We start from the raw sequence: 22,012 nt of genomic DNA, 5'->3' as shown, positions 1-22,012 counted from the left end.
TAGTTACCTCCTGCCTCAGAGATGACTGCCACTGCTGTCCCCTCCATGCTTCCTGGTAGGTGGGGCAATGGTGGCACGTAGCTCCTGTGACAGGAAGAGGTGATGACCCTGACAGGTACTGCTGGCCCGGCAGGTGCGTGAAGCTGCCTGGTCAATGAGGTCAATACAGTAAGTAACGCATTTACAGTAATAGTGCTGTACTGCCTCATGCCGCGTTCCTCAGTGGGCACTCAGCAGGCGTCCCAGCACCACAGCCATGAACAAGGGGGGAGACCAAACTCGGGACAACACTCAGACTAAGATGGCTGGGGGGTGGCACTGGGGGGCAAGTTGGGCTGGCGGGGGGGGACGGGACGGGACACGACACCTCACCCCCTCCCCGGAGAGAGACGAAGGAAAGCAGGGCAGGATTACTCGTGGGTGCATACTTAAAGCTTCCACGGCAGCGCGGTTAACACAACCGAGCAAGTACGCCCTGAGGTGCTGCCACTTCCCGTCTTGAGAACGGGACCTTTAATGTTCCGCCCCCCCTCCCGGCGTGTAGCCTCACCCACTGAGGCCGCGTGGGGCGGGGCTAAGGCGCAGACCCTGCTCCTTCCCAGCGTGGGGCGGAGCCAGCCACACCGCCGCGGCTCTTCCGTAAACACCACCCCGGCCTTCCCCCCAACCGGCAAGGTCCATTCATCGCGGGGGAGTCTGCAGAAGCGCCTCCCCCGTCACCTGATACATTCTGCCCCCTTAGTGCCCGTAGCCGGGTAGAATGAGGACACACGGGCTGGTTTTGCTGGGATAGGCGCAAGTTGACCCAAGTCATCGGATCAACTGGCCGCTGACAGGCCGGAAAAGGTTACGTCCCCCCACGTCATGGGCCGAGATAGACGCGCCCAAGGAAGACACTAATAGTCCGTGCTGGGTATATAACCCTGGGGGGGAGGGGGTGTTTAAAGCTCCGGTGAGCGCCGCGCCGAGGGTGAACTGTTGGTGCCGCTGGCCCGCGGTGAGTGACCGGGGTGAGCAGGGTAGGGCCGCGTTTGTGCCGGCCTGCGGTGTGCGAGGCGGCACGGCACACGTCTGGGTGTCCCCGTACGGACTGTGGGGTCAGAGCTGGCCCGTGCGGAGTGCTGGCAGGAGCGGGTTGCGCTCTGCTCTGCAGCCCCAGTGGGGCTCCCGCTGCAGCAGGTGGGCTTTGCAGCCACTGCTGCGGGTCTAGAATGTGACGCTTGCTCTGCGTCTCCTGGGCTGTCTCCGTCTCTTGATGTCTGCTGCCCACCGGGACGGGAGCAGCAGTGGGGTTTTTCCGTTGCAGCTCCGCTCCTGCTCCGTTCCCTGGGCATGCGGGGCTAGGACGCTTGGAGACGGGCAGCCGGGTTCGCTTTCCACGGGGCTGGCGGAGACAGGATTCCCTGCTCTCTTGTTCTCCTCCCTTCCTCCCCCCGGCCCTGTCCTTGGAAACGCTGTTTGTTTTGGTCGGTGAGTGCCAAGCTCCTGCCTCTGGTAACTGCTAAAAACATGGGGCCGGGGGTGGAGACAGGCAAAGAAACAGATGGAGGAAGAGGAGGAGCCGGCGGCGATGCCCCTGCCGCGCTGAGAGGAGGGGGTCGGACAGAGTTGAGCATCTTCGGCCTTCCTCAGCGGTGTTTCTGGCCCTGGTTTGGGGCGCCTTGTGCCCAACTACGGGAGGTGAGGGTGACTGCCGTGGGCACGGACAGTGGGGGACACTTGCTCGTCTCGCTTTTACATAGTTTTAAACTCTTCTTCAGGAGAAGCCTGTATGTAAAGGGGAGAGGTGCGGAACTAGGAAGGTAAAGGAGAGAAATTATGGCTCTGAGCTGTGAAAAAGGAGGCATGAGGAAATTCCGTAACTCTTAACAAAGGCTCATTTCTGCTCCGCTGCCGTGAGTGCTGGCAGAGGTGGAATCAGTGATAGGGAAACTCGACCCCAGAGGAGATTCGGTCAGTGCCAGCTAGAAGATAGTATGTAAGCCCAGTGGAGTGAACGAAGTTAAGATACTTAAAGTGGTAAAACTAGACAGAGCACTTTAAAAGTGTGCATGGATGGAGTGACTTACTTGAACAAAGCAGGGCTGTGGAAAAACTTTCCTTGATGATGTTATCTGAAGTTAAACCCATCCAAACTGTCTTTCCCTCCCCCAAGGTGCTTCATAAAATAGCTTTCAAAGGAAGCTTTTGGGAATAAAAACTGTTCTCTATAACTAATCTGGTCTTGTGATCTTTATCAGTTATAACTGTATAATACAGTTACCGCATCACCCAGCATGATAAGAGCAAGATGCCTTTAGGCATCTACAGTATTGTATTAATTACATCCAAGCTGTTTATATAGCAGCAGAAACCATGATAACTTAGGTAACTAGAATCTTGGGGTTTGTACACTTTGGATGTATTTTTATCTTGGTCTCCTATTTAGAATTTTTCCGTAAAACCCTGTGAAATCGTACTGATTGAAAGAAAGAAAACAGTGTGTTGAAGCCCACTGTGAAGGAATTCAACCTAATATAAAAGTAAATGTCAGTTGTTTTCAATTCAGGAAGAGTAAGCAGGTTGTAACCACAGGCTGATTCTTTAATAGGCAGGATATTAAACTGTGTATTAAAACAACAACCTAATATGTAATACCTAATGAACAATTAAAAAAAGTTGGGATTGTCTATTCAATATGGGAAGTTACAAAGAGATGTTGGAAGGTCAGAAGGATTTCTGAAATATTTTTACTTGGGAATTCTATTAAACTTAAAGTTACATGTGAACTTGGCTCTTAATAATTTACAACAAGCTCTGTGCTGTCTGGAAAAGCAGCTTGTCCAGTGTTTAGGCTATAAAAAAAAGGACCAAATAACTCAGTTGTCTTTTGTTGTAACTACTTAGAAGTGCTTTTTTCCTGGTTTGTACAATTAATGTACTTTTGTCAGAGCTTTTTAGCTGTTGGGTAGCATATTTAAAAACTGTAGAAGACATGTCGAGATTCTGCTTGCACATTCATCTGTGTTTCCTTTGTTGTGCTTACTGCCGTGTTTATCTTTTAAACTTCTAATTTAGCAATAATGTCTGAATCTTCAGAATGCACCCATTCTTCCTTACCATTCCATTTGAGGCATCCTACTCGGTAATACATGTACTGTGGCAAAGATTTCAATGTATTTTCAGTGTGTCATCTCCGGTTGTATTGTTGTAACCTGTTATTTAAAACCTCTTATTTAAGTTAGGTCTTCTGAAGCACTCTGACAGCTCTGCTGTCTGTATGTGTGTCTGTATTGTAGGAACAGATATGGGTCTCAGTACTTCAGAATATGTCATGGGCCTCTTTGAAATGCACATATTTGTTGCTGGAAGATCCTTTACTGGGACAGTAGGTAAAGATTTAATGTATATAGAATTTTATCATCATGGAATAATCATAGAGTGGATTGGGCTGGAAGGGACCTCAATGATCATCTAGTTCCAGTACCCTGCCATGGACAGGGACACCTTCCACTAGACCAGGTTGCTCAAAGCCCCATCTAGCCTGGACTTGAACACTGCCAAGGATGGAGCTGCCACTTCTCTGGGCAACCTGTGCCAGTGTCTCAGAACCCTCATGATAAAACTTTAATTTCTACTGTAATGATTTGGACCTCTTGGAAATGAAGATTGGGGTAGAAAATGCCAATAGTGACTTTCCTCCATGTCTGGTTGAGTATTTCTGTCAGGACCACCTTGTAGATTTGAGTATTAACAAATTGGAGTATTTATTAAGATTATTATACTAAGAAGTTTTTGAAATGATGATATGAAAATTGTGTGAAAATTTGGGGGTTTTAATGGTCATGTAACTTCTTCCATGTTCTTAACACCTGGACTGGAACAGTAAACACATCTTGAAGTGCTCATACTAGGCAAGTGACTTGCAAGACCTTTTGGGCCAGTACGCTGCTAACAACGTTAATAGAATCTTTCGATGGACCACAGGCAACATTAACCTTTTGGAGGTTAGTTATTTTTGTATAAATAAAGTCATATAAATGACTAACAGCTTGAAATACAGTGTTCTGATGCTTATCCAGAAACAATAATGGGAGGGCAATATAGGCTTTGCAGGCTCTGTAGAGTTAAAGTATTTAAGTGAGCAGTTCCATGTCAAGAACCTACAGGTAGGTTACTTGTCACAACTAGTTTCTGGCTGGCACTAGCCTTGAGGTCTGTAGCGCATGTCTTAAGTGGAGCAGTAGTTTTAGTCTTTTGTGTAACATTAACTGGTGATTAATTTCTAACTGTAACTTAAATAAAATTTTCAAGTAAAAAAAATTCTCACCCTTTTGGTTTTATGGGTTCTCTTGCAACTCTTTCTTTAGTAAATACTATTTTAAGTATCTGTTTCCAGTTGCTTGTTAGACATTATGAAATTGCTGGTTTAATAAGTAATTATGTTAAAGATCACAACACGCTAAGTCTTGAACCTATGACCTCTATCCTGATCAAAAGTCTCTTACTTGCTTCTTCAGTAAGATGGTAAACTGTCAATTCTTGCTGCTGTGATTCTTTTCACACAAAAGGACAATGTAATTACATAAATAAGGCACTCAAATGCATCTCTTTCCTCTTGGGAGAGGAGGAAGAGTAAGCATACACCTAACAAATGTTAATCATCGTAATTAACAGGGTTGTACTCATCAGTGTTATACCTCATCAGGTTGTAAAGGCCTACTCCGGATGAGCTGGTACCCAAAAACTCAAATGCTCTAAGCTGTAACTAGGTACCAGTGTAAAGAAATCTTCATTTTTACTCCCTTTTGTTTATCGCTTGGCCCTGTGATATGTTGATTCATGTAAATACACACAAAGATCATCCTTTTGCTTCCAAAAGTGTCTTTTCTAAGGTCAACATTTGTGAACTGTGGTATTCCTTGCCTACTGAAGCTGGTGCAATTCAGTCATAGATGAAGTCATAGTACTTAAATTTGCTAATGGAGAGTATTGTTGGCTGTGTCTCTGCATAAAATCTACTACAGAATGCTTCATGGCTGTAATGAAAGATGGACAGCTACTTTTGGTATCTGGGCCAAATTCCTTTGGTAGTAATTATAGCTGACTTCCAGTTCCTCATTTTAATATGATTAGGAGCATATTTTTTCTTCCTGTCATACAACCATTAATCATCTCTATCACACTATGCAGCTGTCTAAATTCTCTGCAGTTGCAGTTTATCTGCCTGGGAGGCAGTTTCTTTATGTAGACAGAAGCACTATGAAGCATGAAGTTTCTCAGTGTTGTTTATGCTGAATGTAATATTAAGAGGTTCGGTTACCATTTGATTTAAATCGCAAAACCCATCCACCCTCACCCTAGCATTATTTTTGGGGTCTGTGTCATTGTTGATCTGATTCTGAGCAAAAACCAACCCAAAGGAGGAGGCCAGGCTTTCAGCTATACCCTGTCAGAATGTAGTATTCTGAATTACTTGCCTATTCTGCCCAGCAACTTCTCTTTGCTTCACAATTGTTCCACTCAGTACAGTTTGTTTGTGGAAGGAAGCTAATTGCTAGACATCACTTGCTGGTGAAGTCAGGTAGGGGATGGTAACACCATGAGTTGCCTTTATGGATGTCGAGAACTTCTGAAGCTCTGACAACAGGCAACTTCAGGGGTCATGGTGTGTAATCTTGGGTTTGTTTTTTTTTATTTTTTTTTTAATACAATGAATTTACAGACTGTCTCTAACGTAACCATGAGGGTATGAAACAGCAGAAGGCACGAAGCTTGCTTGCAAAACAAGTGTAGTTAGTTAATAACTGTGCTTCTGCATGTCAAGCCAGATCCTTTCTGCAACACCTTTTAAAAAAAGGTAGCTGCTTGTTCATTATTGACAAAGTAATGATCAGTATCTGACTTCCGAGAAATAAACATTAGTAAGCATTGGTTTTATGGCAAGTGTATTTTGTTTTTCCAGGTCTTGTGTACGGTAGCACCTAAAGTGAATCAGAATGCCTCTCAGTGATGAGCATAACAGTGATTCAGAGTCTTCGCGCCTCTCAGAAAGCACAGCTGCTTCTAGTGACTCTGAATACTCAAGACAGAGCTTTAACAGCGATTCTTCAAGCAAACCCAGCTCTCCAGCCTGTAAGCCTATTTCAACCTTACCTGTGTTGTCCACAGACAGATGAGGCTAACTTATGTCATTTCTCTTTGCTATTTTGGGTAGAACCTGGCATTCTGAATCTCTGTTTAAGACTATTAAGAGAAAGGCATGGCTTTCTCTCTGCTGTGAAACAGTCCATCTCCTTGTGTCTGGAGCACTACCAGCAGCTGTATCCATGGGGGTCTCCCTGTGCACTCCTTCCTGTCAGAAAGTGTAAGAAAAGTGTGCCACTGTGGACATCCTAATCTTGATGTGTAGCAGTCTCACACTCCACCAGATACAGTTTTGTGCAAAGGGTGGTTTTCTTCTGTTTGCTTCATATGTTTAAAAGTTAAATGTGTAGCTTACAGATTGATATTATAACTTCAAGTTATATGAAGTTAATCTCAAATTCCTTTTTTTTTCTTTCGTAAATACTAGGATCAAACAGAAAACAAACATTTGCAGAAGGAATATATTTTGAGTAATTATAAATAAAACCTTGGTTAAGATGTGGTTCATGTTCATGTCTAAGCATTCTTAGCCCGTGCATGCTTTTTAGCATTTATGTAAGTCTGACGTTAAAACAAGCTTGTTAGTGGAGCTGTAATTGGCAGCTGGCTATCTGCCTTTATTACCTGTCTTCAAAGGGTTAATTCCAAATACTAAACTAAAAGGCAGAATTTGTGGGTTTAGAAACTTTGGGAATTACTCTTGCTTTCTAATGTAGACTTTGTTATGCTGTGAACACTTATTTGTAAAAAGAGTGTCACTTACAGTGCATCTACTATGGAACATAAGTGGGGGTGTTCTTAAGTCTGTAACTTCAGAATCTTCTCTACAGGCAATGAAACCACAATAGAGCCGTTATATGATCAGAATTATAATGGACATCTGGTATCTGTTATTGCCCATGCTTTTGGTCTGGTGGGTTTTACAGAAGAGTTGATAGCAAATCTGTGGAATACAAGATCCTGTTTTAAAGGAAAAAAAATAGCTTGGTTAAGATGGAAAAATATGAAATTGCTCTTCAAAATGTGCATCTTTGTGCAGTATTGCCCACACACACCCTCTTGATAAGCTGGGAGTTTCCTGAGTTAGTGTTTTAAGAAGATATAAAGACCCAGCAATCCTAGGTTGTTTTTTTGTGGAGTCCAATTAGCAAACAGCGAAACTTATAATATTTTTTTCAGTTGCACTTATGAATTATAGATATTTGGCTTGAACAGATCTTGTTTGTTCCAGCAGCAAGTCCCCCTAAGATGATTACATTTGATGAACTGATGGCAGCTGCAAGAAATTTGACAAACTTGACCTTAGCTCATGAAATTGCTGTAAATGCAAATTTCTGCATAAAACACGAAGACTTGCCACAGAACAGGTAAGAGCCTGAATTTTGTGAAAAGCAGCACTGGGGTTTGGAAGAGAGTAAAATAAAATATCACCCCAACCCAATCAAAACAAAAAATTACCAACAAACAAAATCCAAACTCAAAACATTTTTATCTTCCACCTCCAGGAGTCACTGTCAGTATGATCTTGCTTGGAACAAGTGTTGCTCTGTTTTAAATGTCACGGAAGATAAAGGGTTAATGTAATATGAATGTGCATAGTGAAGATGAGTATTGGTTTGTTCTGTGCAGTACCAAGCCCTGTGGAAAAGGTGAAATGGTGGCTTTGTATGTAATAGCCCATTGATGTGGTAGTATTAAGAAGATAAAGCTCATAATGAACATAACTCTAATATTAGCCCCAGAAGGTATGCAGAAATACCTGGAGATCCAGAGGAAGCAAGACATAACTGCCCTTATGTAGGTAGCTAAACAGACATCTGTGAGCAAGAGCAACTAAAAATGACCCTGGTCTTTGCTTTGAGAAAACTTACGGAAAAAAAACAAGGGTATTTTTAGTTGCACAAGTCCCTTAACTGATAATTGGTTATATGATAGAGTAGTTTTTGAGAAAGCATAGTACGTAACATACAAGGTTAGGACAATGAGTACAAATCCAATATGGAAAAAGGGCAGTTAATGCTACTTTACCCACATCTGAATTGGCAGCACCACTTTCTAAGACACCTGTATTTTATAAAAGACTTGTTAGTCTAGATGATGTTTTGGGAGCTGATGACCGACAGCCCAAGAAAGATATGATTGCAGGGCACAGTAGTGGGTGAGGTGCATTTTCCCTCACCAGTGATTGTGATAAGACTAATCTAATCACTTTTACCAATGATGAAAAATAGTTGGGAGTCATTTCTGTATCTAATTGAATTATTACAGTTTTGCAGGCACAGTGAAACGGATTGTACACAAGGCATTTTGGGATCACTTGGAATCTGAACTGAATGAAGATCCTCCAGAATATGAGCATGCTATCAAGCTCTTTGAGGAAATTAAGGAGGTAATATTCTTACTCTCCTGTGCCTCAGTGTTGTTTTGTCAGCTTAAGTCTGAAAGGCTCTGACTTCACTGAGGGATCTGCTAACTCAGTCAACACCTTTATGTTTGTTCTTTAAAGATTAAGCCATCATTACTCAGAACTACAAATAGGTGTATTTATAATATATTTATATTAAGATATTATGATAAGTTGCAAGTCAACTCTTCTCTCAAAGCTTTACATTTCTCCTAGTTTCTTTCCAGCAGTGTACTGTGAACTTATGATATGAACAGGAGTAAAAATGCGACTGTACCTGCTCATGTAGACTTTGTTTACCCATATCCCTGGTCATTTCACACTCACAAGACCCACTCTCAGCAACTTTTCTGGCCCTTTAGATTGGCTATTACGCAAAATCTCTCCACTGAAAGGGTAGTCAGGCACTGGAACAGGCTTCCCAGGAGAGTGGTGGCATCACCATCCCTGGAAGTGTTCAAAAGCTGTGTAAATGCAGCCTTTAGTAACATGGTTTAGTGGTGGACTTGGCAGTGCTGGGGGAATGGTTTGACTTGATCATAAAGGTCTTTTCCAATGTTGTTGATTCTGTGATCATACAGGGAAGCATGCACACCTTCAATCCTAGCACAATACTAAGTCTTCCAAAATTTCAAGCTAGGAAATGTTTGTTTTATATGGCAGTAGCCCAGACATGCTTTCTGATTTATTAGAGCTTTGAGCTTTTTTGCAGAACTGTACGGAGATAATTTTAACAGTACTTCTTTAATGCTACCTAATGTTCAGTCTTAATGTGTCTTGTTATAGTCAGCTAAATACACTCAACATTAAGATCTTATTTCAGCATGTTTACGAAGTGGTTTGGTTTTTATTAATATGCTTTTTTATTTCCCCCCTACTTTAGATTCTTCTTTCCTTCCTGACTCCTGGAGCAAACAGGATTCAAAATCAAATTTGTGAAGTTCTAGATACGGATCTTATACGACAGCAGGCAGAACATAATGCTGTTGATATTCATGGGCTAGCGAATTACATTATCAACACTATGGGAAAGTTGTGTGCTCCAATAAGAGACAATGATATAAAACAGTTAAAAGCAACTGACAATATCGTAGAATTACTGAGGTTGGTATTAGGGTGTCTTGGGGGTTTTTCAGATGGAAAAACTCATCTGAAAGAGCACTGGGCAGTGGAAGAGGGGGTTATAGTCTTAAAAAGTCTTAAATTATGTCAGCTTACATAACACCTGTTCTCAAACTATTGGAAAACTTATTTTTATATGGAAGTATTAAAGGGGAGAAGCTATGACATGCTGATAAGAATATTGTCTTACTTTGTAATGAAATGGGTAGAATGCTTAGATCAAGCAGTACCAGCTCTGACTATCTAAGCCACTGAACAACAGGAGAACACTCTTGCAATAATGTTTCAGAGACTGCTTTTTCAGTCTTGTTCATCCTTACAAAGTTTACGCAGCGCATTTGTATAGTTCTGTCTTGAACTATTTAGTGCATGTAGGAGGCCAAACTTTGCATTTTAAATATCTCTAGTAAAGATATTATTTAAACTTGAGTAAAGTGTAACTGTCAGAAACTAGTTTAGTCTTTCTTTAATACATTAAAATACTAAGAGTAGATGGAGCTCTTCTACTGTTTTATTGCAGCTTAGATCATATGCAGGGATCAGAGCTACTGGGATTGTTTCTCTTTGTACAAATTTAAATAAAAAGTTAAAATATGTTCATTTAGGCTGAAATGTACCAACTTACAGGTGGTGATTGATCTTGGTATCTGACTTAACACCAAACCTTACACACAATACTCCTTCAGGGGTCCTGGAAGCTACATAACTTATCTGTTACACTGTAATACTGATGCAGTTTACTTCTTCCAGAACTGAAGTTAAAGTACCAGTGTAGGGGTATCTCACTTGTGCTGGTTAAAATCAATAGACTAATTGTCAAATTTTAAATTTCTCCTTTCAGACAAATATTCCGTGTTTTGGACCTGATGAAAATGGATATGGCAAATTACACAATTCAAAACCTTAGACCATACCTTCAGCGTAATTTGGTGGACTATGAAAGAACAAAATTCCAGGAAATTCTTGAAGAAACACCAAGTAGGTATCCTGCTGTCTTTAAATCAAAACTTTCAGTAAAAAACAAACAAAAACCTATTTAAAGACATGCTATAAAATCTATCAATTGCCATTAATTTGGAGGAAAACTTCAGTTTCTTGTCTGGATCTAGCTAATGCGAAAGTTCTTCGACAAGCAAGCTACCAATGGGCAATTGCTTAACTTGCTGTAAAGTATGTTCATCTGTGATCTGGGGTGCTTTCAGACAAATTTGTATTTGCTGTATTGGTTCATATTTGAAAAACTGTAGCTCTTCCTCTCTGGCGTCAGGAGCTCTATATACTGAAAGATGAGACTTTATCTCTTTTGTATGCAGCCAGTCTATTGTTAGTTTGAAGTAAACATATAAAACTAGTTAGTGTGCATGAAAGTTGGGACAGGATCCTATTTTTAATAAACAAAAGGCAAGTTCTGGGGAAATATCTTTAGATGATGCAAAATCAACTTTATCCATTATTACAGGTTTTTTGTAATGTGGCTAAACAGGGCTCAGGAAACTTTTTCCAAGAAGAAAAAGTAAGCTTACTAGTATCTGGAGAAGGGACTTCTAAAATGGGAACCCTGAGCCACTGATGCAGTCTTCAGGATTTATATATGCAGCCTGAGGAAAAATTGTCTTAGCAAATGAAATGCTCTTAGAGTTCTTTCTCCCTTCACCTCTATTTTCCAGTCCTGTACCGCAACTAGTAACTTGCCTTCCTGAAAAAGGAAAATTAAAAAATGCTTTGGGAACTCTGAGGCTGCTTTTACCCAAAGATCTTGGCTAAAGTCTTAACAACTTGTTGCTGGGTTTGTACAAGCTAGCTAGAATATTAAGGTGGCCAGTGAAAGGTAAGTGGGGAAAAAAATAAGGAGGGGGGAATTTCCATCTTAAAACTCAGCTGTCCACCATGTTTGAGTCTTAAGAAGTCATACTCTTGTTTAGGAGTACAACTCTTTTTTTCCTCAAGGTAGTGCTTATTTTGATGAGAGCATGCAGTAAATCTGTACCGATTTGCAATACTTAGGTGCCTTGGACCTCACAACAGAATGGATAAAGGAATCGATAGAAGATGAATTATCATCTACTTCTGATGAGTCTTCATCATCCCCTGGTGCTGATAGTAGTTCTAAACGAACCATTAGTCCTACACTGGTGCTAAACAATGGCTACTTGAAACTGTTACAGTGGAATTACCACAAAACAATTCCAGAGGTATGAAGTGTATTTCAGTGTCTTCAGTTTTCTAGCTATATGAAAACATTGGTTTAGTATAATACTTTTATTGATAACTAAGTGAAGTATTCTCTTGTATTACTTAAATTTCTGAGTCGTAAATTTGGAATTAGAGTGTATGTGTTAGTGTAGTTTCTGAAATACAAGATGGGCAGCAACTAAAAAAGAACGTAAACCTTGTCTTCATTCTGTCCCATCATAGCTCAGCAGCTCCACCCTGAGAGCAGTCTTGGCCATGATCACAGGCTGGGCCTGGTACTGCCAGCTCTTGGCTTTGTGTACCTTTGAGGGAACTGGTTATAGCATTCTGTATTTCTAAGAGCAGCAGGAATTAGTGGGATTGCTCTTGCTTTAGATCAGAATCAATAAATCTTGAAGCTGTCTAAAGCAAATATTCATCCTTTCTCAGTGCATATAAACTATTGCTTTGAGAATCAGTGTTCAGTTTTTCCTACCAGCTCCTGATCATTGACCTCTGCAACTTTCCATAAAGCCAATTTGAAATTGGCCATCAGCCAGGGCTAAAATTAACATCTGCAGTGAGCTCCTTAGCTATACTTAGGGTAGCCTGGCAAAGAACTTGCTGAATACATGGGGAGGCTTTTAGTGTTCTTAGTCAGTGGACACAAGGGAAACCACCTTATTCTTACCTTAATTTGAAAAGTCTTGAATAATAGCTACATACAGGTATCCTCTGGTGAATGTAGTTTGCCATACTATGAAACTACTACTACTGAATGTTAATGCCCCTGTGCTTCACAGTGAAGGGGTTTGGTTAGGATTTAAGTCTTTCTAACCTAAAAAGTCACTCCAGCTACATTTTGCTGTGGGAATTACAGTCTTGGTATGACCAACTGTGTGTTTGCCTGTAACAGGTTATGAATCACTTGCAGAATTTGCTCTGGTGGTTGAGCTCATGGTTGGCATGCACAGTTGTTCTTCACTGTCTGTCGGTTCCAGATTCCCATTTTTAAAGAACAGCTAAATCCAGAAGACTGTTATCTGTAACCTTGATCACTGCAATGTCCTCTGGATCCCCTGAGCTTTTTGCTTTGTTGAATTAACTGTTGGTTGCAAATTTCCATCAGCAGTGATGAGCAATAACATGCAATGTCCTTGGTTTCCTCTGCACTGAAGACATTACCTTTCTTCCTGCCATAGGCTTACTTCTGGTACTCATACATAATGTTACTTTGTGCAGTATTACATATTCAGGGTATTTCAGCTGCTGTCTCTTCTGACATTATGTATTTGTGTTTAAAAGTGTCAATGCTTCAAGACTGTATCCTGTATCTGTCCTTTTTCCTGGCTCTCTCCCTCTGTATTCCTAAATTAGTATTACTGTTTCAATTCCAGACGCTAATAACAGATGAAGCTCGTCTTCAGGAGTTGAGAGAGAAGCTCAAACAATTAAGGATCATAGCTTGTGTTTGTCTTATAACAAACAATATGGTGGGTGCAGCAATTGTAGATGTGCCTGATTTTGCTGAGCAGCTGAAAAGGATCTCTGTTCCTCTTCTTGAAGGCATGAACAAGAAGTAAGGTCTTATTTTTATCACTCTTCATATTCATTTATTTATATTAAATAGGAAATACCAGGTGGATCTGAAAACCCTTGGAAACAACTCAAATGTCATAGCCAGTGCTTGCTAATAATAGGAAAATATTTTAATAATCTGTATCTATATTCCCTTGAAAGTATAAGTCCACTCTGTTAGGCACATGCTTTCAAAGGTATATTTTAATGAAATCTTAATCTTGATGTTAGTATACAGAACTTTGGGCCCTAGTACTAAAGTGCATTCATATGCTCCTAATACTGAAGAGACTCTGGCAATATATTCACTGAATTGTCTTGCCAGTTGCTTCAGACTAGTTGTAGTTAAAGCTATTTGGTTGCTTATTTTTCTTGCTTGCAAGTAAGTGATGTGATCTGAAGGAGTGTCTTAAAATATTTTTTCCACTCTGCTTTTTCTTATGAAATACTGTGCATGTGGCCCAGGAAAACACCTTGGCATAATGGCAAAATGAAGTGGTGTCACTGCTGCACACTTGAAATCATTTTTCATGTTAGGTGCTTATTTTGTCTTCCACATGAAGATTTGTGCTGTACCTGTAGCTGCAAAAGATAACTTCTAAAAATTCTTTTATTGCAGAGGGTGGGTTTAAAGTAAAAGGGGAAGAAGACAAGTAAGGTCACTTTACAACCTATGCTCTAGAAACTGCTATAGTTAATGCTTTTCTCTTTCTTTCTTCCAGAACTTTTGATTTGAAGGAGGCTCTGAATGCTATAGGTGTCCAAATTTGCAGTAAAGTGAACAGGTCTCTAACTGAAAGAGGTCTTCCCACTCTTGATGAAGAAATGCAGAGTAATTTAATGGGTCAGATCGCTCATATTGTAGAGGAGAATAATCCTGTCTGTTCGTTGATTGGTTAGTAAGATTATGTATAATTATTGTGTTGTATGTGTTATGTCATATATCAACTTACTCCCAGCAAGCTTAATCAGCTGTGTAATTATTTTTTAAAACACTTTTTACTGCAGCAAAACACTGGAGCAACTAAGAGTAAGGAAATCTTGTTTACATAAAAAGGGTGTACTTGGTGTGCTGTAGAGCATAGCTAGTCACAGCTAGAAATACTTTAAAAAGTGCCTGAAGAAACAAGCCTTGACATGCTCATATTTTGGTGGAGAATTGAGGAAAAATGAGTACTATTCAGTCTCCCTTCTGTCAGTTCTGGGTTTAAACTTAGTGGGTTTTGTAATTTGAGTCTACTTAAGTAATATAACTTGTTGCAGCAGGTTTATGCTGCATCCAGCTTGAGGACCCAACTTCAAGAAGCTTTCAATATTGTTTCCCACTACAACACAAGCTTGGGAAAAAGTTGTTACCCACATTGCTGCGTTTTGTGCTGTGCTGATGTGTAGAGTGCTTACAAAGTGGCTTCAGCTTGGGTTCTCTTGTTCTGAGTGTACTTTATATTTTGTTTCAGACAAACGGATCCAGTTCTTCTTGAGAAGCTTGCTTTCTCTTCCCAGCTTTCAGAAGTCTATGCCTACCATGCCAGGAGGCCTTTCCGTGATTCAGACAGAGATGGAACTTGTTGGATCTCAGTATGCAAGCATTGTAAACTTTAATAAACAAGTGTATGGACCGTTCTATGCAAACATACTTAGAAAACTACTTTTTCGTGAAACACCAATGGGAAAAGCAGAAACAGTAACAGCAACAGCTACCAATTAAAAATTTCACCTGCTTCTTTACCCTTTTTTGTCTTTCAAAGTGATCTGTTCCCCACTAAGAACAGTCCACTCCAGTGAATATCAGTGAGAGAGATTTTGTAAAATGTATACAGATGGCTTCTGAAATTCACTGGAAAGATATTTAAGTTCAAGGACATACATATTTTAATAGGATAAATTTGTTTGATGCATTTTGTGGCTTCTAATAGCCAGTGAACTATTAGTTCTCATGGCAAGCATTTATGATTCAGATTGGGAAAGGGCTGGCAAAGTACTTGTTTTTTTGCCACTGTTAAAACAATGTTATTTTTTCAACTTAAATATATTTACATATAGCAATAAAATTATGAAATGAGAAGACAGTTGTAGGTAAAATGTACTGTGCTTACATTGTATTTTTGTAGAGCAACATCTAATACAACACTCAAATTTCTGAAAAGACTTTAATGTAAGAACTGCTTTTGTAACCAAAACCAGGTTCATACTAGGCCAAATTCTGGTACCAGGAGGACAGCTACTGGAATGAGAACTCGGCCTCTATTAATGTTAAGGAATGCCAGTGTTGTAAGCTATATGAAGTATAGCAGTTACAGAAGAAGCATGCACCATTTGAAGTAGAAATAGTTCAGAACTTCTCAAATATAATTGAGATTAATGGTAAACACCTAAGAAACATCATGTTGGGGGGGGGGGTTAATTTCTGTATATAATGTTTATAAGCATTTTGTTTATCCAATGGTGGTCATACAGCTCTTAAATCTAATCTTTAATATGTGTATGTACTAATCTTTGATCTTAATGGGTATTAAGTATTTTTAAGTTGGGTCTTTCTGACCTTTATTCCCAAAAGCACTTGAAAGTGACCTTAGAGAATACCACAGAGCAACTTCCCCCTTTTATGTTCTTTTGGATGAGGGTGTAAGCTTTTCAAAGGATATTCTGGGGTCTGAAAGCAAGAACCCAAGTGATTAGTCATTCTGAAAATGTGACTGAGTTCACTTTCACACATTTTGTGAGAAATACTGTGATTTATTTAAAGTTCTTTGTAATAGGCCCCAGTAATTAGTTCCCATTTAAAGGCATCAGGAATCTTGCATACAGGAAACGAACAGGCTTGAAACTGAGAAATGTGGAAATAAACATTAAGTTTACACAGGCTTTATTTTGCATATTTCAGATTACTAGGAATAGATACTGCTGGAATACATATTATAGATATGTTGTCTATGAAATTGAATCATAATTTACTTGAAAATAATCTTTTAATATATTACTACATAATAGTCCTTTTTAAAATGTCATATATAAACTCCATATGGTACAAGTTATATAGCTTGTTCTAATATTTTATATTACAGTCTATTTTTTATGAAGAGACAAGATCACCCATAAAAGCTTAATGTGTCCCACAAATCGTGTATGTACAATACTGTGTCTTACCATAAAGGTCTAAAAAAAACTGGGCATTATTAGCAGTGTGGTTTTGTAGTCTGTTACTAGAGAATTGTGTACTCTTTTTGGTAAGGGAAATGACTTCTGGTCAGTTGTTCCTCACTGTTGAAGAATTTTGGTCACATGTCCATAAACTTCCTCCAAAATGCCTTTTTAGAAATTTCTCTAGTGCACTTTTGCTCTATCCCTTGTAAAAAAATTGCACAAAGTAAAGATGAATACATATTTTAAAGGGAACTGTTTCCTGAAGCCTGAAAAACCTGTGAGAAACTCCTAGAATATAGGAATTGTGCCACTAGGTAGAACAGGCTTGCTTAGGTGAATATGAAATTTTGATGTGCAATTCAAAATTATCAAGAGAAGAATGCGTTTCAAAAGCAGTTATGGAAAGTTAAGTCCTAGTGATTTGCTGCATCTTTGGAAAGACAGAAACTATTTTAAGCTTCAGCCAAAAGAGGATCTTACCAGTGTTTAAAGAAGATTTATAACATGATTTTTTTATTGTAATACTTTATATGCATTTTATTGTAAAATTAAATACAACTACAGATCTTCAGTGTTCTGGGGAAACTCTCTTACTAGGTTTTACCAGTAAATAAATAAGGGTTTGTTGGGTTTTTTTGGTGGTTAACTAGCAAAGGGCATTTTATAGCATGGCCTATGTTTCAAGTGATTGTTTAATGTACCTTAATTATTGTTTAATGTTTGAAGCATAGGCACTGCATCAGTTTAATGTCATGTTTTGCATGCTGTTGACATTACTGTGGCTGAAGTACACTTGCCTTTGCTCTGAAGTTGTCCTTGTGAACCAAGATGCAATTATGTAACAGCTTTCCCCATTGAAATGAATATTTGAGGGTTTGTATGCATTAAATTGTTTGTGATATGACTGGTGGTGAGAAGTCATTTATGCTAACTTCCTGAAATGTATTGAATTATTAAATACTGAAGATAAATGACTGCACTAATAACACATTGTGATTCAAATTTCTCAGTTGTAGGTGGAATCTAGAGCTGGGATTTAAACTGGGCTATGCAAATACCGTTCAAAACACTTGTGTGCTTAACTCAGATTCCTTGGAGGAAGGTTGTATTTGGTTTGCAGGGCATGGTTTTGACAGCATGGTGTCTACAAGAGCAGGTTCTATGAGAAGCTGCTGGAAGTTTTGCCCCATGTCCAATTGAGCCAGTGCTAGCTGGCTTCAAAACAGACCTGCCACTGGCCAGAAATGAGCCTCCTGTCAGAAATGTTACCACCCTTGGGGTAACATAGTTAACAAGGAGAAAGAAAAAAACCTGCTGTACCATAGCAGCCAGAAGAGAGCAGTGAGGGTATGTGAAAGGTCAACCCACCACAAAGGGAATGTGTACTTTATTACAGCTCCACTCTTAAAATGATTAAATAGATGGGAGACTTCAAACTGGAAGATACCGGGGTAGAGAACAATGCCAGATCCCCATAGTGAGTGTCAGTAAAGACATGGGTAAGCATTCTGTTCTTCCTGTGAAATGTCTTAAATCTTCTAGAATCATGGAATGGTTTGAGGTACTTGGTTTAGAAAGGTAAGAATAAACTCTTAATCCTCTGAACATGATTGTTTATTACTGTTTTCTGTTGTGGAAGTAATCATGTTTTCTGATTATATACTAATGGAGCAGGCTGCAGGTCATTGGACTGAAACAGTTATTTGTTGAGTATGTCCTTCAGTTAGATGGAAGGTCATGAAGGATGTTGCAGCATTGCTATGTGTTCAACTCTTCAGGCTGACTGTATTAGGCAGGAAGCTAAATGGAAGTGGTATGAAATGCTGCTACTCTCAGGCTTAACCTGGGCCCTCTTGTCCAGGATGTGTTCATGGAGCCCAGACCAAACTCACCTGTTCATGCAGAACATGTGTGCACAAGTCCTGTTTTCACTCTACTTTTAGAATGTGCTTAGTAACTGTTACACATGAACTGGCAGAAACTTTCTGCCACGGGAATCTTAAAAGCACTGATACTGGGGGGGGGGGGAGAGAAAGATTGTAGGTGATCCAGCTGCAGCACTGAACACTAAGCTTGGAAGAGAACAGTAATATTTTCTGACAGCTTTTCTTTGCATTCTAAACATTGTAAAATATCAGCACCCCACTTCCTCTGTGCCCTTGTGTGTGTGCCTGCCTGCTCCCCAGAGTGAGACCCCCAAACGCTGACCGGCATTAAAGTCCCCTCCGAGGAGCCAGAGCATCGGGGTAAGAGGAGGTTGGAGAGCCCCGGCCTCCCCTAGCGAAGCTCCCCCCTCACCTTCGCCCCGTTTTCCTGCGTGTGCCTCCGTGCTCATCCCGCCAGGGCCCCGCGGCCCCGGAACGTTCGGGCACTACTCGGCTGCGGCGGGAGGACGCGTTTGGTTGGCGCACAGCGGTCCCTCGCCGTCAGCCTCCGCTGCGGTTTCTGTGCGGGGTTGGGGATGGAGGCGCTGGCGGAGGAGCTGGGGGCCCTGACCCCGGAGCAGGCGGCGGCTCCCGTGAACACGGTGGAGGTTAGCGGCGGGCGGCAGCGGGGAAGGGCCGACACGTGTAATGGGGGGTCTCCGTTCCTGGGTTTGCCCAGGAGCAAAGAGGCCTCTGCCCTCTGCGGTGTTTCCTTAAAGTTTGAGGATTGCCTGGCGTGGGGATAGGGAGGAAGTGAAGGAGACTGTGTGTCAGGTTCCTTTGGCTGGACTGGGCTTCGTGTGTGGAAAGAGCGCGTCAGAAATGGAGCCCAAGAGCCTTGCACTGCGATTTGCCATGAGTTCCTCTGTCAGCTCCACCGTGAAGGGTTATTACACCATGACTGCAGCGCTGACATGTGCTTCTGAATGTCAAACCAAAGGGGTGATGGTTTGTGAATATTACAGTATGCTCTCTCCTCTGGAGCCAAGTGCTGCAGCCTCGTGCTGTGTCCTCTGGTCCTCCTCACCTTTACCCTCCACCCGCATCCCTCATCTCAAGTGAGGGGTGGGCTCCCCATGCCATGGGGGGTGAAGGTGGGGCTGATGTAAGATGTTCCCAGGGGTCATCAAAGAATAGGAATGGAGGAAAGTTTGTAGGAACCTTTGTATACTTGGACTGCGCTTTGTTTGATATCAAACTTTGTGTTGCATCAAACTGATCGTTTTGCTAAATCTCTGTAGAAGTCAGGGTCCTGGTAGGTTTTATAGAGACTCGTGTCTGCAAGCGCTGCTCTCAGGACTGAGATTCTTGCATGTATTTTGTCGAGGAAACGTTGTAGCAAGTCTTCCCTTGCTAGGATTATAATTTACAGTATTAATGACAAAAAAAATCAGTTGTTCTTAAATGAGGGTGTGTTAGTAAGGAATTTTCTAAGACATATATATTCCTGCATAAATTGCTTTTAGAAAAGAGAATATCCCATTGCGTCCTGAGTAAATACTGCATAGTACATATAGCTTATTAAGATGATCTGAGTAATCTGTTTTGTTTTTACTCATCTAGGCTGGTTTTCAGTGTGTTTTTATAAAGAGATCTGATTTTAAATAATGTTACTGTTTAAAATTGTAATAATAACAATAGCAACAACAACAACAATAGTAATAAACCAAACCCAAGCTTAAGCCTCTTAGATGCTTGGTCACTCTTTGGAAAGATGTTTCAAACTGGTTTTTGTTTTCAGGAAAAATGGAGACTTCTTCCAGCATTTCTGAAGGTTAGTGTTGTGCATGCATTTTATGGCATGAATATTTCATCTCCTTTCTAACTTTACATTCCTCTCTTCTAGCTTTTGCTGTTTCCCAGAATACCTGACCTCACTTGTGTGGATTTTGCTGTCATTTTTTCTTAATTCCAATACAATTACAGATAAAGTCATTACAGAGATAGGTTTCTTGATTAATTTACAGATTAATTTGTGGGGGCATTCTTTTTGATGATTTTTGAATGGCTGTTTTCAATGAAGAATGTATATATGTAATATTTCCAGATCATTTTGCTGGTTTGCTGGTACTCAGAGATCCTATCATGGTCTTTATAAAAGACTGGGTGTTAAGTTTGCAGTTGTATTTGTCATAGGAATCATATAACTACAGTTCTGGGTTCTGCAAAGGCTTGAATATATGTATATCTTCCCTTGTGAAGTCACAGCCTGACAGAACTCAGATTGCTAGTGTCTTAATTTCAGTGCTACTCATTTAATTGGTATTAGTTTAAGGCACAGTTCTGTATAAAATGCCATTGGATGTAATAGCAGGACTGGAAGTAGCAACTGTAATAGCAGTTGGAAGTGAGGGAGGAGAAAGGCGGTAATGAAAATTGTATCATAAATATGATAGGTAAAGTCTGTGATGTTTGTAGGGGATTTAGGGAATTGCAGCCACCTCTGCACCCATCGTCAGTCTTGTGAAATGTTGCCCGCTTCAGCAAGCTTCTTTTCAGCCTCACTGTGTTAATTCCTTTCATTCCCAGTTTCTTCTTTCTTTCCTTCTCTGCACTTCTCTTTTTGTTGTACCCATGAGTGTTTGATCCTGGCAGGAAAATGAATCTCAAAAGCCAGTTACTGATTGTGTATGTTTTCACTTTGGCCCAGGGCTCTGAAGATGCTTCAGAGCCCTGATGAATCCAGTTTCTGTGTCTCTCCTAGCAACCACATGGACTTCCATCACAGGCTTGAGTTACTGATATTGTCTGAATTCTTGAGACTGTGAAAAAGGGAGGGTTGTTGCTGATTGTGAGGTGCAATTTGCTGTGTGCTTTATGCCAAGTGTATCCATCCCACATTATTTCCAGCCAGTGAGCCCTTTGCTACCAGGCTGCTGATGGGGGTCTGGTCTGTCTGTTGCTTGTTGATTTATTTATGCCAGCAGTGATACAGTTACACAAAGCTGATGTTGTGCATTACAGTTTCTAAAGTGGAGTTACCTTCAATAAAACTGTTGAGGTCACCTCACTGAAAAATAGAAAGAACTGCTAGCCTGATTTGTAATAAATCCATAATATTTTCCATAATAAATACATAATAAATTAATAAATCCATAATATTTTTCTTGCCTATATCATGTAATGTGCAGTGTTGTTGTAAATAAGGGAAAGTCTTATCTGAAGAATTCTGCTCGGGAGTCATTTCTCCTTTGTCTTAACCCATGGAGATTTCAATGAGAAGCCTATCTGTCATTCTAAGCTTCCCATTTCCTAGTAATAATTTTAGAATGAACTGTTGCCTACCATGCAAACTACATAAATGTGTCTATTTTCCCTATGAAGTTTTAAGTCTTATAACATGTTATTTGTCATGGGATGTTTCAAAGCTTAAAGCCCTCTCTAAGCATGTAAGCACATGTCAATATCAGCTAGCACTCTTTCCTTTTCAAGGCTGGATTTTGCACTCTAGTGAGGATAGTTACACCTTTTATTTCTGCAAATGCCAATCTGTTAACGAAATTAATGCTTCTCTTAGTATTCCTTCAAGCCAAAATCTTTC

The 22,012-nt window shown here is 40.4% G+C and overlaps 2 protein-coding genes across 6 annotated transcripts in view; both read left to right on the top strand.

The window, feature by feature from the left end:
- Window positions 1–884: 884 nt before the first annotated feature.
- TCP11L2 (t-complex 11 like 2) lies at window positions 885–17,450 on the top strand. Of its 5 annotated transcripts, none has more exons than XM_031050071.2 (11): window positions 885–902; window positions 3,866–3,986; window positions 5,945–6,114; window positions 7,358–7,493; window positions 8,395–8,515; window positions 9,414–9,634; window positions 10,494–10,630; window positions 11,657–11,844; window positions 13,222–13,403; window positions 14,125–14,297; window positions 14,860–17,450. In XM_031050071.2, exons 3-11 carry the CDS (start codon window positions 5,979–5,981, stop codon window positions 15,108–15,110), a joined length of 1,545 nt encoding a protein of 514 aa, XP_030905931.1. In that variant the 5' UTR covers window positions 885–902; window positions 3,866–3,986; window positions 5,945–5,978; the 3' UTR covers window positions 15,111–17,450. The 5 variants fall into 5 exon arrangements, with proteins under 5 accessions (XP_030905931.1, XP_030905932.1, XP_030905929.1 ...); XM_031050072.2 differs by having other exon boundaries at window positions 889–997; window positions 7,361–7,493; XM_031050069.2 differs by having other exon boundaries at window positions 889–997.
- Window positions 17,451–18,960: 1,510 nt separating this feature from the next.
- POLR3B (RNA polymerase III subunit B) overlaps window positions 18,961–22,012 on the top strand; it is a 73,874-nt gene continuing 70,822 nt past the window's right edge. Inside the window, exons 1-2 of the mRNA XM_005150424.3 lie at window positions 18,961–19,079; window positions 20,213–20,245. Of these exons, the coding sequence (XP_005150481.1) occupies window positions 19,008–19,079; window positions 20,213–20,245 (105 nt within the window). The 5' untranslated portion in view covers window positions 18,961–19,007. The remainder of the gene's footprint in view (window positions 19,080–20,212; window positions 20,246–22,012) is intronic.

The sequence above is a fragment of the Melopsittacus undulatus genome, chromosome 5 (genome assembly GCF_012275295.1).
Source record: "Melopsittacus undulatus isolate bMelUnd1 chromosome 5, bMelUnd1.mat.Z, whole genome shotgun sequence".
Taxonomy (NCBI): Eukaryota; Metazoa; Chordata; class Aves; order Psittaciformes; family Psittaculidae; genus Melopsittacus; species Melopsittacus undulatus.
Note: the sequence above shows the minus strand (reverse complement) of the source record. Positions and strands in the feature narration are given on the sequence as shown.